Source organism: Saimiri boliviensis, chromosome 20, assembly GCF_048565385.1.
Source record: "Saimiri boliviensis isolate mSaiBol1 chromosome 20, mSaiBol1.pri, whole genome shotgun sequence".
NCBI lineage: Eukaryota > Metazoa > Chordata > Mammalia > Primates > Cebidae > Saimiri > Saimiri boliviensis.
Genome location: NC_133468.1, coordinates 7,767,124 through 7,779,294, shown reverse-complemented (window position 1 = coordinate 7,779,294; position 12,171 = coordinate 7,767,124). Strand labels below are relative to the sequence as shown.

The 12,171-nt window shown below is 41.9% G+C and overlaps 1 protein-coding gene across 3 annotated transcripts in view; it reads left to right on the top strand.

Moving 5' to 3' along the window:
- The window catches only part of FAF2 (Fas associated factor family member 2), a 66,836-nt gene that overhangs the window by 41,197 nt on the left and 13,468 nt on the right, over window positions 1–12,171 (top strand). For all 3 annotated transcript variants that reach the window (XM_039460492.2, XM_074390458.1, XM_074390459.1), the window contains exons 3-8: window positions 845–979; window positions 3,222–3,298; window positions 6,787–6,925; window positions 8,558–8,643; window positions 8,743–8,834; window positions 11,247–11,424. In XM_039460492.2, the coding sequence (XP_039316426.1) occupies window positions 845–979; window positions 3,222–3,298; window positions 6,787–6,925; window positions 8,558–8,643; window positions 8,743–8,834; window positions 11,247–11,424 (707 nt within the window). The remainder of the gene's footprint in view (window positions 1–844; window positions 980–3,221; window positions 3,299–6,786; window positions 6,926–8,557; window positions 8,644–8,742; window positions 8,835–11,246; window positions 11,425–12,171) is intronic.

The following is a 12,171-nucleotide window of genomic DNA, read 5'->3' as shown; positions in this document are numbered from 1 at the left end:
AAACTGAGTATCAATACAGCTCTGCCAGGAGTTGTATTAGGATCTTTTTGTATGGCCAACTCATTAAATTTTCAAATTAACTCTCGAGAAATATTGTTTCTTCTCTCTCTCTCTCTTTTTTTTTTTTCCCTATGTATACACACATCTATTAGTTCTGTAAATGTTGTTTCTTTATTTGGCACATGAGGAAACTCAGGCTCATATGTTTTTTTCTTCTTTTTCTTCTTTTTCATTGTTAGAGACAGGGTCTTGCTTCATTGCCCAGGCTAGTCTCAAATTTTTGGTCTCTGGGCTCAAGCAGTCCTCTCTCCTCAGCCTCCCAAATTGTTAGGATTATAGGTTTGAGCCACCGCCCCCGACCTGAGGCTCATACGTTGAACAACTTCTCTGAGAGATGGAGCTGGGATCAGACTGAAGTTCCTCTGCTGCAGAGCCCTTCATCAGATGCCACTCATCAGGACTGCTTCACTGCATAACTCCAGGGTACCCACATTGCATTCTCTGAGGATGGCTTTTCTTGGGATTGTACAGTGAAACACTTTATATCCCAGCCACCCTAAATAATACATACCATCTGAATAAAGGCAGTGTGCTTGCTGCATGAATGTAGCTTCCAGACAAGTTTCCTTGTCTTTCCCTACTGTGTATGAATTCTGGAGCTGTCACTCTACATTGCCTCCCAGTACAGCCAGCTAAAAGGTCCTTGAAGGTCCACTCCTCAGGTAACCTTTTGGTGTATTAATGACCATCTTGTTTTGGAATACCAAGTGATAGTTGTGTCACCTCTTTTTCTGGGTTGATTTGAGGATCACTGAAACTCTTGCTACTCTGTTTTCCTTCTCAGGCTGCTGTACAGGACAGATTGAATGAGCAAGAGGGTGTACCTAGTGTTTTCAACCCCCCTCCATCACGACCCCTGCAGGTTAATACAGCTGACCACAGGATCTACAGCTATGTTGTCTCAAGACCTCAGCCAAGGGCAAGTTATTTCATAGCTGGAATTTCCTCCTTTTTTATTTATAAGTTCATTCACTTGGTTATATTGATCTCCCTGTGACAGGAGCAAAATAAGTATTTAGAGTATAAACCTGTTATTTGGCCCCTTGGGTATATTATTTTCCTTGATTCCTCAATGAATTGATAATAGAAACTACTCATTTTCTTTCTATTCTTTGCCAGTTATTTGGAGGGTGTTTTTTACTTCTTAAGTTACAATTTGTTTACTCAAGTTCTTTGTTGCTTCAGTTTACTTAATCTTAAACCACTTTTGGGGAAGCATGGAATCTTTGTAGGAACTTTGGCCACATCTTTGAAGTAAGTGCTAAAGGACTAATAGCAAGGAGGTGATTCGCTTAAATTCAACAGACATATAAGAGCACTTCAGTAAACTGGTATTTTGCTACTGGGGATCCAGACATGAATAAAGAGCCAGTCTTCCCATCCCTTTAACATTGCAGCAGTTAGAATATACTCCATCATCATGCCTTTTTGTGGAGTACTTGATTTTTTTTGTTGTTGTTTTGTTCTATTTGAGACAGGGTCTCACTCTGTTGCCCAGGCTGGAGAGCAGTGGCACAATCTTGGCTCACTGCAGCCTAGACCTCCCGGGCTCAAGCAATCCTACAGGTGTGTGCCACCATCCTAGCTAATTTTTTTATTTTTTGTAGAGATGGGGTCTTGCTATGATGCCCAGGCTGATCTTGAACTCCTGAGCTCAAGTTACCTGCCCACCTCAGCCTCCCAAGTGCTGGAATTACAGGCTTGAGCTACTGTGCCTGGCCTACTTGATGTTTTAAATCATGTTTCTAAGTAGTGCTTTGTGGTTTTCTGAAGTACAGTAACAGATTCCCATGTCAGCCACGGGGCTCCATCCTGGCCATGGACACAGAACATGTCTCAGGTTAACACAGTGGGACATCTGTGAAATGCTTTGTAAACTGTAGAGCCCTGGATGTATGCTAGTTTTAATAATTAGTAACAGCAATAATAATAATTAGCATTAACATTTATATACCAATGTCTAAGATTAGTTAGTGGTTATCTTTTTTGCTATTTCTGTAAACATTATTTTAGGTTTTTATGTTTGTTTGTTTTGTTTTGTTTTGTTTTAAGACAGAATCTCTCTCTGTCGCCCAGGCTGGAGTGCAGTGGCGTGATCTCAGTTCACTGCAGTCTCTGTCTCCCAGGTTCAAGCAATCCTTCTGCCTCAGCCTCCTGAGTAGCTGGGATTACAGGTGCCAACACACCTGGCTAATTTTTGTATTTTTAGTAGAGAGGGTTTCACCATGTTGGCCAGGCTGGTCTCAAACGCCTGACCTCAAGTGATGTGCCTGCCTCAGCCTCCCAAAGTTTTGGGATTACCGGCATTAGCCAGTACACCTGGCTAATTTCTGTATTTTTAGTAGAGACAGGTTTATTTATTTATTTATTTATTTATTTTAAGAGGCAGGGTTTTACCATGTTGACCAGGCTGGTCTTGAGCTCCTGACCTCAGGTGATCCAACCACCTTGGCCTCCCAAAGTGTTGGGATTACAGGCGTGAGCTACTGAGCCTGGCCTATTTCTATATACCATATTTTGATATGTAAATCTAAAAAGGACAGAATGACTATGTATCATTTGGGGGACATTAACTTGCAATTGAATTTGACAAGTATATAAGTAGCTGCAGAAAAAAAGTATTAAAGCAGTTTTGGTGTTTGTTTGTTTGAAATGGAGTTTCACTCTGCCACCCAGGCTGGAGTGCAGTGGTGCGATCTCAGCTTACTGCAACCTCCACCTCCTGGGTTCAAGCGATTCTCCTGCCTGAGCTTCCCCAAGTAGCTGAGACTACAGGTGCGTGCCACCACACCCGGCTAATTTTTGTATTTTTGGTATAGACAGGGTTTTATCATGTTGGCCGGGCTGGTCATGAACTCCTGACCGCAGGTGATCCGCCTGCCTCAGCCTCCCCAAGTGCTGGGATTATAGGCGGGAGACATTGTGCTGGGCCTTAAAGCAGATTTAACACAAAAATTATGTGGAAAAAAAGAAAATGGTAGATGAAATAAGACAGAGATGGTGGCACTTAGGAAGGGTGAAGTGGCCAGGAAGAGGGAACCATATTTTAGAGGAACAAATCACATGGAAGGACAAAAAAGAGGGAGAAAATCTGAACTGGCCATTTGATGAAGTATTAGGGATGGAGAGAGTTTTATCTAACTTTGTTTTTGGACTTTCAGGGGCTGCTTGGATGGGGTTATTACTTGATAATGCTTCCATTCCGGTTTACCTATTACACGATACTTGATATATTTAGGTATGTACCTTTGAATTTATGTATTAGTAGCATAGTAAGACTTTGGAGGTGAAATTTAGGCCAAAATAAGTTTTATGCTGCATCAATGTTAACTTGCCAATTTGTCATGAGATTAAATACTCTTCCCGAACTGTCTTTTAATACTGTATAAAAATATTTTAAATTGTTGAACCATTGGCAGGCATTGCGAAATGGAATTATTTTTAAATTAGTCTTACATATTGTTTGCAAAAACCAGTCTGGCTATATTTATTTGTCTTCCCCCCCACCACCATATTTGTCACCTCTGCATTTCCTAGTTGATGTCCACACCCTTTCCTGTCTAACCACCATCTCCTAGCTTTACACTCCTTAGAACTTTTTTCTTGAACTACTTTTCCACCTGACTACTCAATCCCAACAAATTCTCTTGCTCTGAGATTACTCAGTTTGCCCTTGATTCTTCCCACAATAGTTGCACCTCTCTAGATGCTCCTGGTATACCTTTTTCTTTCTTTTTTTCTGAAACACAGTCTTGCTCTGTCGCCCAAGCTAGAGTGCAGTGACGCAATCTTAGCTCTCTGCAACCTTCACCTCCCGCGTTTAAATGATTCTCATACCTCAGTCTCCCAAGTAGCTGGGATTACAGGCATGTGCCACCATGCCTGGCTAATTTTTGTATTTTTAGTGAAGACACTACAGATGGAGTCTCACTTTGTTGGTCAGGCTGGTCTCCAGCTCCTGGTATCGAGTAGTCCACCTGCCTTGGCCTCCCAAAGTACTGGGATTACAGGTATGAGCCACCATGCCTGGCACCTTCTGTACCTTTTCACCTTGCCCTGGCAACCTGTTGCAAACACTGGAACCCTTTTATGTATATACCCATTTGCTTTATACCCTCACGTTTCTTCTAGCTTCCTTTATGTACCATTAAAAGAGCTCATCATTATAAGCTACAGAGGGTCCAAGGCCAGAAACTGAATGGAGCACAACTTCCTAGCATGGCAGGATTGGGTTATCTGGCCTAGAGCCACACCGAGGCTTTATGGAGAACTAAAATGTTCATGGGCATCCAGGCCAGCAGATGGAGCTGGGATATGTAGTATGGGCCTTGTATATACAGGGAACCTGAACCTCCCTCCAAATATGGGACAGCCTTTGCCCTGCTCTACGGAGCAGAGGCTAAAGGTGAGGGTCCAGCAGCTGCATAAGTACAAGGATCAGATAGTACCTTTTTTTTTTTTTTTTGAGACAGAGTTTTTTTTGTTTTGTTTTTGTTTTGTTTGTTTGTTTTTTAAGACTTTGGAGCTGAAATTTAGGCCAAAATAAGTTTTATGCTGTATGCCAAAATAAATTTTATGCTCTTGTTAGCCAGGCTGGAGTGCAATGGCACGGTCTCGGCTCAACGCAACCTCCGCCTCCTGGGTTCAGGCAATTCTCCTGTCTCAGCCTCCTGAGTAGCTGGGATTACAGGCACGCGCCACCATGCCCAGTATTTTTAGTAGAGACGGTGTTTCACCATGTTGACCAGGATGGTCTCGATCTCTTGACCTTGTGATCTACCCGCCTCGGCCTCCCAAAGTGCTGGGATTACAGGCGTGAGCCACCGCGCCCGGCCCAGATAGTACCTTTTATACTGGCCCCTTGGTGTTTTATGAGGCTGTCTGCTTAATGGCTTTCTTGCTTTAGCAGCATTCTTTGTGGTCACCAATTAACTGCTTAGTACTGTTTCCATCCCCATTTTATTTAAGAATGGGCCGGGCGTGGTGGCTCATGCCTGTAATTCCAGCACTTTGGGAGGCCGAGGTGGGCGGATCACAAGGTCAAGAGATCAAGACCATCCTGGTCAACATGTCTCTACTAAAAATACAAAAAGTCAGCTGGGCATGGTGGCGCGTGCCTGTAATTCCAGCTACTCAGGAGGCTGAGGCAGGAGAATTGCCTGAACCCAGGAGGCGGAGGTTGCGGTGAGCCAAGATCGCGCCATTGCACTCCAGCCTGGGTAAGAAGAGTGAAACTCCGTCTCAAAAAAAAAAAAAAAAAAAGAATGAACATGTAAAAACCTTTAAAATCAATGGAAACTAAGTTGACATCTCTGTTTTTTCTAAAAAATAAAAAAAGCTGATTGTCCTAAATTGTGTAGCTCATGGGAATATAGTGTAATGAGGAAAAAGAAAGCCTTTATTCATTCATCAAAAGAGATAATTCTAAAATGCTTAATTTCAAAGAAAGTAATTTAAACATCAGTCTTCTAAAGAATTTCTAACCGTTCCCCCCAAGTATACAATTTGCTACATTTTGTGTTTTTAATTTGCTCTGGAATGATTGTGTCAATGAATTTGGTTTGATTACTTGGGGAAAATTTCAGGTAGAATTGTATGCACATGGGGAAATTTGTTGGGATAATGAATTGGTTCACTTTGGTAAGGATAGTTTAGTCACCTTTTCTGTGATGACAATTTTTCAAGTAAATGAATATTGTTTGCTTTCCTAGGGAAAATATGCATGGCATGTATTACTAATTTTAATGCAGCTGTATCATCCAACCAACTTGTTTAATGTTATGTAGCACATTAGTCTCTGTCCCACTGCCTTCTCTGGAAACCAAAGGATAAATAAATGGTACTAAACAACTAGAATAGGCCCTTTAGAAACAGATGTGTGGTACCATTAGGTATTGTGTTCTTCACTTTACAAAAGCTGGCGATACTCCACATTTGCCAGGGTATTGTGGAGCAGTTTTATAACTTCTTACTTGGGTACCATCTACCATAAATCATCAAGCAAAATTTACTTGCCCCTTTGAGGAGCAAGTAAATAATGACTGCAACTTCAGATTTTAAGTTCCTATCCATAATTTGAATAGTTTGGGATTGTGAACTCAGTATTCAAAATCCCAGGAAAACAGAAACAAGTAGGACAACCAGAAAGTGACCTCTGTTCTAGAGAACACTATCACGTAGAACTCTCTGTGATGATAAAAACGTTCTGTATCTCCACTATTCAACATGAAAGCCATTAAACACATGTGGCTATTGAGCACTTGGAATGTGGCTAGCATTCCTAAGGAACTAAATTGTAATTGTATGGAGTACATTTAAATTTAGAAGAGCCTCATTTGACTAGTGGCTGCAGCGTTTAGACGGTACCATTCTAGAGAATCTGGGTGCATAGCCTGGCACATGATCTTTTTGGGTACTGTGTCTTCCTTTCCAAACCCTTCTAGCCTAAATCATTCTGCAAAAATTACTCAGGATTTATATAGACCATTGTCAGAATTTATAATCTCAGTAGTTTGCATTCTTTTTGAACAGGCAATAGAGTAACACTTGATGCTTTATGGCTTTTGAACCAGACTCTACTCTGAGATTTGATGGTCCGCTCACAGATCATTCACCTCCCTTTGTTGCCATGCCTCTAGCTGTGTTACAGGAATCTGTACAAATTGGCCCGCTCCATATGCACTATAGTAAGCTGGATTCATGTGATATTTATTCCTTCCTTCCCAGGTTTGCTCTTCGTTTTATACGGCCTGACCCTCGCAGCCGGGTCACTGACCCTGTTGGGGACATTGTTTCATTTATGCACTCTTTTGAAGAGAAATATGGGAGGGCACACCCTGTCTTCTACCAGGGAACGTACAGCCAGGTCAGTGCCACAACCATATAGATGCCAACTTACTGAAATGACTCTATCCTCAAAGGAAAGCATAGCCCAGCACTGATCATGTCCTTTTACTCAAAAACCTTAATTAGCTCTTCACTGCTCACAGCGGGTAATATAAAAAGACCAAACCTTTTAGCTGGCACCTCTTTGATCCAATGCATCCTTCTTTTGAGGTCTTTTCTACATAACTTATTTTACCATACCCTCAGTTCCAGCTGATCCATTCCCTGAACATATTTCGTACTTGCCTACCTCTGTGCCTTTGCTTTTGCTGGTGCCTCTACATAGAATGCCTTCCTCACATTTTTGCTAACTAGAATCTTACCAGTCCTTAAATCTAGCTCATTTGCTCCTTATAACTCTCCATGGTTGTTGCACCCTGTCCTGCCCTATCTCACAATCTAGAATACCAATCTTTGCTTTTGTTCTACCGTAGCTTTTAAAAATTGATAGCAATTTCATATTCTTTCCTGTATTATAGTTATTTATGTTCATATCTAATCTCTGCTACCAAACTGTAAGACCCTTGGAGGCAAAGCCTAGATCTCCTTTCATCTCACACAGAACTGAATAAGAACATAGACCATATACTCAGGGTAGCATCAGCCTCAGCCACATAGACCTTTAACTCAGACCTCACTATTCAGGGGAGGAAAAATTAGAGTTCTGTGGGTGTTAGGTATATCTCTAGTTTGCCAGAGAAATACATAGAATGAATACTACAATAATAGGGAAAACTATGGGAATGCTGTGGGAATAAGCAAAAGAGGGTTCTGTTACACAGCCTCCAGGATTCCTGAATCTATCTGGAAAAAGAGAAAAATGCTCACCCTTGCTTCCTGCTTTGATTTTCCCACATCTGTTTTTTATCATAGTCTCCTAGCTGGCTGTTTCCACCCTACTCAGCAAGCACTGAGCACCTACTGTATGCCAGGCAGTGTCCTCAGTGCTAGACATACAGAGATGAATGAGATGAGCACCTCTCATGTACCTTCATGTATACAGTGTAATGTGTTCAGGACCTCTCATGTATACGGTGTAATGTGCTCAGGAACATGCACATTCAAAAGCATGCACAGAACTCTTGGACACCAGCCTTGTCTTTGAAAGTCTTTTACACTCTGTACTCTTTAGAATGCCTTTGGGTCCTATAGTCCATCATTTCTACTCGATATACAACCCTGGGATCAGGGTTGTCTTTCCAGTTATTTTTTACTTAAAAGGATGTTGTAGCTGTGAAAAATTCTCACCTCCCTTTCATATGGTTAGATTCTCCTGTTTTTATCTTCCTTTAGACTGTGGGTGCAGCTGACTTTTCTGTGATTCGTTGGGAACCTGTATTTGTAAGCCTGTGTACTTTCATGTATCTGTTATAGTTTGAATCCTAACAACACTAAAACCTTTTCATTAAAGCTTGTTAGCATGGAATTTCTATAGGGAGAACAATGCCAGGGGTGTGAAGGTAGGAGCTCAGGTATTTTTTTATTTCTTGCTCACCTTCTTTATTTTTCCTTTTGTTCCTAAATACATAGCTGTATCCATTAGGACCCTTAGCCTAAATATAAGCTCAAAGCACAGTCTTCATAATAATTAGTGATCTTCTGTTTCTCACAGGCACTTAACGATGCCAAACGGGAGCTTCGCTTTCTTTTGGTTTATCTTCATGGAGATGATCACCAGGACTCTGATGAGTTTTGTCGGTAAATGGATTGATTATTTTCCTTCTCTTTTCTGACTCTTGCTGCTGACAGTTTGTAGTCAACAAGTGGTTCTCATGTCCTTTTCATACCTTTCCACAGCAACACACTGTGTGCACCTGAGGTTATTTCACTAATAAACACTAGGATGCTCTTCTGGGCATGCTCTACAAACAAACCTGAGGGATACAGGGGTAAGTTACGTTTCTTCTGCCTCATTGAGATTGTTGGAGTGTCTTTGAAGTAGTCTGGAAAGACATGCCATGCCATTTATTACAAGGGTGTTCATTCTGTAGTAGATACAGTGCTAGTTCCTGTCTTATATTGTGTCATTTAATCCTCTCAGCAGTCCTGAGCAATGTCGGCAGTATGTCATATTACCTTCACTTTATGACTTAGGAAACGGGCTCAGAGAGTTTAAGCCACTGGCTGAAGATCACACAATCAGCAAGTTTTAATTTTTTGTTTTTTATTTAACTAAGTTATTTTTTTCTGAGATGGAGTCTCACTCTGTCTCCTCTGCTGGAGTGCAGTGGCATGATCTCGTCTCACTGCAACCTCCACCTTCTGGATTTAAGCGATTCTCTTGCCGGGCGCGGTGGCTCAAGCCTGTAATCCCAGCACTTTGGGAGGCCGAGGAGGGTGGATCACGAGGTCGAGAGATCAAGACCATCCTGGTCAACATGGTGAAACCCCGTCTCTACTAAAAATACAAAAAATTAGCTGGGCATGGTGGCACATGCCTGTAATCCCAGCTACTCAGGAGGCTGAGGCAGGAGAATTGCCTGAACCCAGGAGGCGGAGATTGCGGTGAGCCGAGATCGCGCCATTGCACTCCAGCCTGGGTAACGAGCGAAACCCCGTCTCAAAAAAAAAAAAAAAAAAAAAAAAAAAAAAAAATATATAAATAAATAAATAAATATATATATATATATATATATATATATGCGATTCTCCTGCCTCAGCCTCCCGAGTAGCTGGAACTACAGGTGTGCACTACCGCACCTGGCTAACTTTTTTGTATTTTTAGTAGAGATGGGGTTTCACCATGTGGTCAGGCTGGCCTTGAACTCCTGGACTCAAGTGATCAGCCCACCTCAGCCTCCCAAAATGCTGGGACTACAGGTGTGAGCCACCACGTCCCGCCCCACCATAATTAGCAAGTTTTAGAGTACAACCAGGTCTGCCAGATTCTAAAGCCCATGCTTCACATTCAGCATTGCCAAAGCCTGCCACATTCAGAGAAATACCCAGTCTTGGCTAGCAGCTTGCTTTTAATCTTAATGGGCTTTTTATCGAAGAGATTATTCTCTTCATCAGCAATTTTAACAGAGCCCTTGCACAGTGAGTCAATTGTTTGAGTACCTTGAGTGCTGATAAGGATTTGGAAAGTTCAGATCTTTGCTGACAATAACTCTTCTTTGGAGATAAGTATTTTTAGACGGTTAGTAAAAGATAAAAAGGCATCCAGTGAAGAAAAATGTAGTCATTTTTGCGGCTACTTCTGTCCAGCAACCTTTGAGTATATATTGGCATGCCACATACTGTGCCATGTCTTGAGAACCAAAGATGTGGCAGATGTTGTCCCTGCATCCTGGAATCTGAATCTCACGCCTGATTGTTTTTAAACATCTAAATGCCTGCATGCATTCTGCCATTCTAATATGGCTTTGCGGGGGTAGAAGGGAGGTTGTGAATAGAAGGAAAGTAAGGATTTTTTTTTTAGTAGACGTTTATAAAATCTCTTCTTTCACACCATAAAGGAAAACATAGGTAAAACTCTGTTATGGTAAAATCTTGGTCATTAGAAACCAATTTTTTTTTTTTTTGAGATCGAGTGTCACTCTGTTCCCCAGGCTGGCATGCAGTGACACGATCTTGGTTCACTGTAGCTTCAAATGATTCTCCTGCCTCAGCCTCCCAAGTAGCTGGGATTACAGGCATGCACCACCATGCCCGGCTAATTTTTCTATTTTTAGTTGAGACGGGGTTTTACCATATTGGCCAGGCTAGTCTCAAACTCCTGACCTCAAGTGATCCAACTTCCTTGGCTTCCCAAAATACTGGGATTAAAGGTGTGAGCTACTATGCCCAGCCTCAGTTTTCTGTTAATAAGCTCCTTTAGAACTGAAAAACTAACCTTTTTAAGGATACATCACAACAACCACACCACCACAAGGAAAACCTGTCCTATTCTAGTGAAGGACCTAGGGATAGGCATGCAAATGGATAAGAAAAGCAAAAGATTACAAAACTGGGAGGAAGTGGGCATGGCGGCAGCTCCTGTAATCAGCTACTCAGGGGCTGAGGCGGGAGGACCACTGGGAGGAACTGGGCATGGCGGCACGCTCCTGTAATCCAGCTAGTCAGGAGGCTGAGGTGGGAGGGTCACTGGAGACCAGCCTGAGCAACATAGTGAGACCCTGGCTCCAAAAGAGAAAAGAAAGAAAGAAACTAGGAGGGGGTAAAAGGGAGAGACTAAATGATAACTCCCATCTTGCCCAACCAGGATTAAAGCAGTTCTCTCTCACTCATTGTAGAAAGTCTAAGAATTGATCTTTTTCACCATCAAGTCCTGCCCTTGATCTCTTGGGTCTTTTTGTCAGTCTCACAGGCTTTACGAGAGAACACCTATCCATTCCTGGCCATGATTATGCTGAAGGACCGAAGGATGACTGTGGTGGGACGGCTAGAAGGCCTCATTCAACCTGATGACCTCATTAACCAACTGACATTTATCATGGATGCTAACCAGACTTACCTGGTGTCAGAACGCCTAGAAAGGTACAAAGGAGTTCCCTTCTGGAACAGAGAGACCAGTTGTAAATTTGGAGGGCTGACCTGGGACTCTGCAGATCCTGACTTCTTCTCTGCATTGGGCCCCTATTAGCTTTCAGCTTTGCCCATTTATTGTCAAAATATTTACATACTTTGACCTAAATTACTCTATGTCAGAAAATGTGTTCTTAGAGATTTTCAAAATAAAGACAAGGGCTGGGTACAGTGGCTAACACCTGAAATCCTAGCATGTTAGGAGGCTGAGGCAGGAGGATTACGTGAACCCAGGAATTCAAGACCATACTGGGCAGCAAAGCGAGACCCCCATCTCTACAAAAAGTAAAAAAATTAGCCAGGCATGGTAGTACATGCCTGTAGTCCCAGCTACTTGGGAGCCTGAGGCAGGAGGATTGCTTGAGCCCAAGAGTTCAAGGCAGCAATGAGCCCTGATTGTGCCTCTTCACTCCAGACTGGATGACAGAGCAGGTCCCTGTCTTTAAAAAATAATAATGAATGAATAAACAAAATAAAGACAGGCCTCTATGCTCAAGAATGTACATTATGGCATTTAGAATAGCTGAATGTAATATAAAGAACCTAAATGTTTAAAAAAAAAAAGTGGAATGATTATAACTCCTCTCCAATACGTAAGTTATGTACATTAATCATAGGAAATCCTCAAACCACAAAAAAGCACAAGGAAGAAATTTAAAATCACTGATAATCCTACCAACACATTAACATCGTTATATT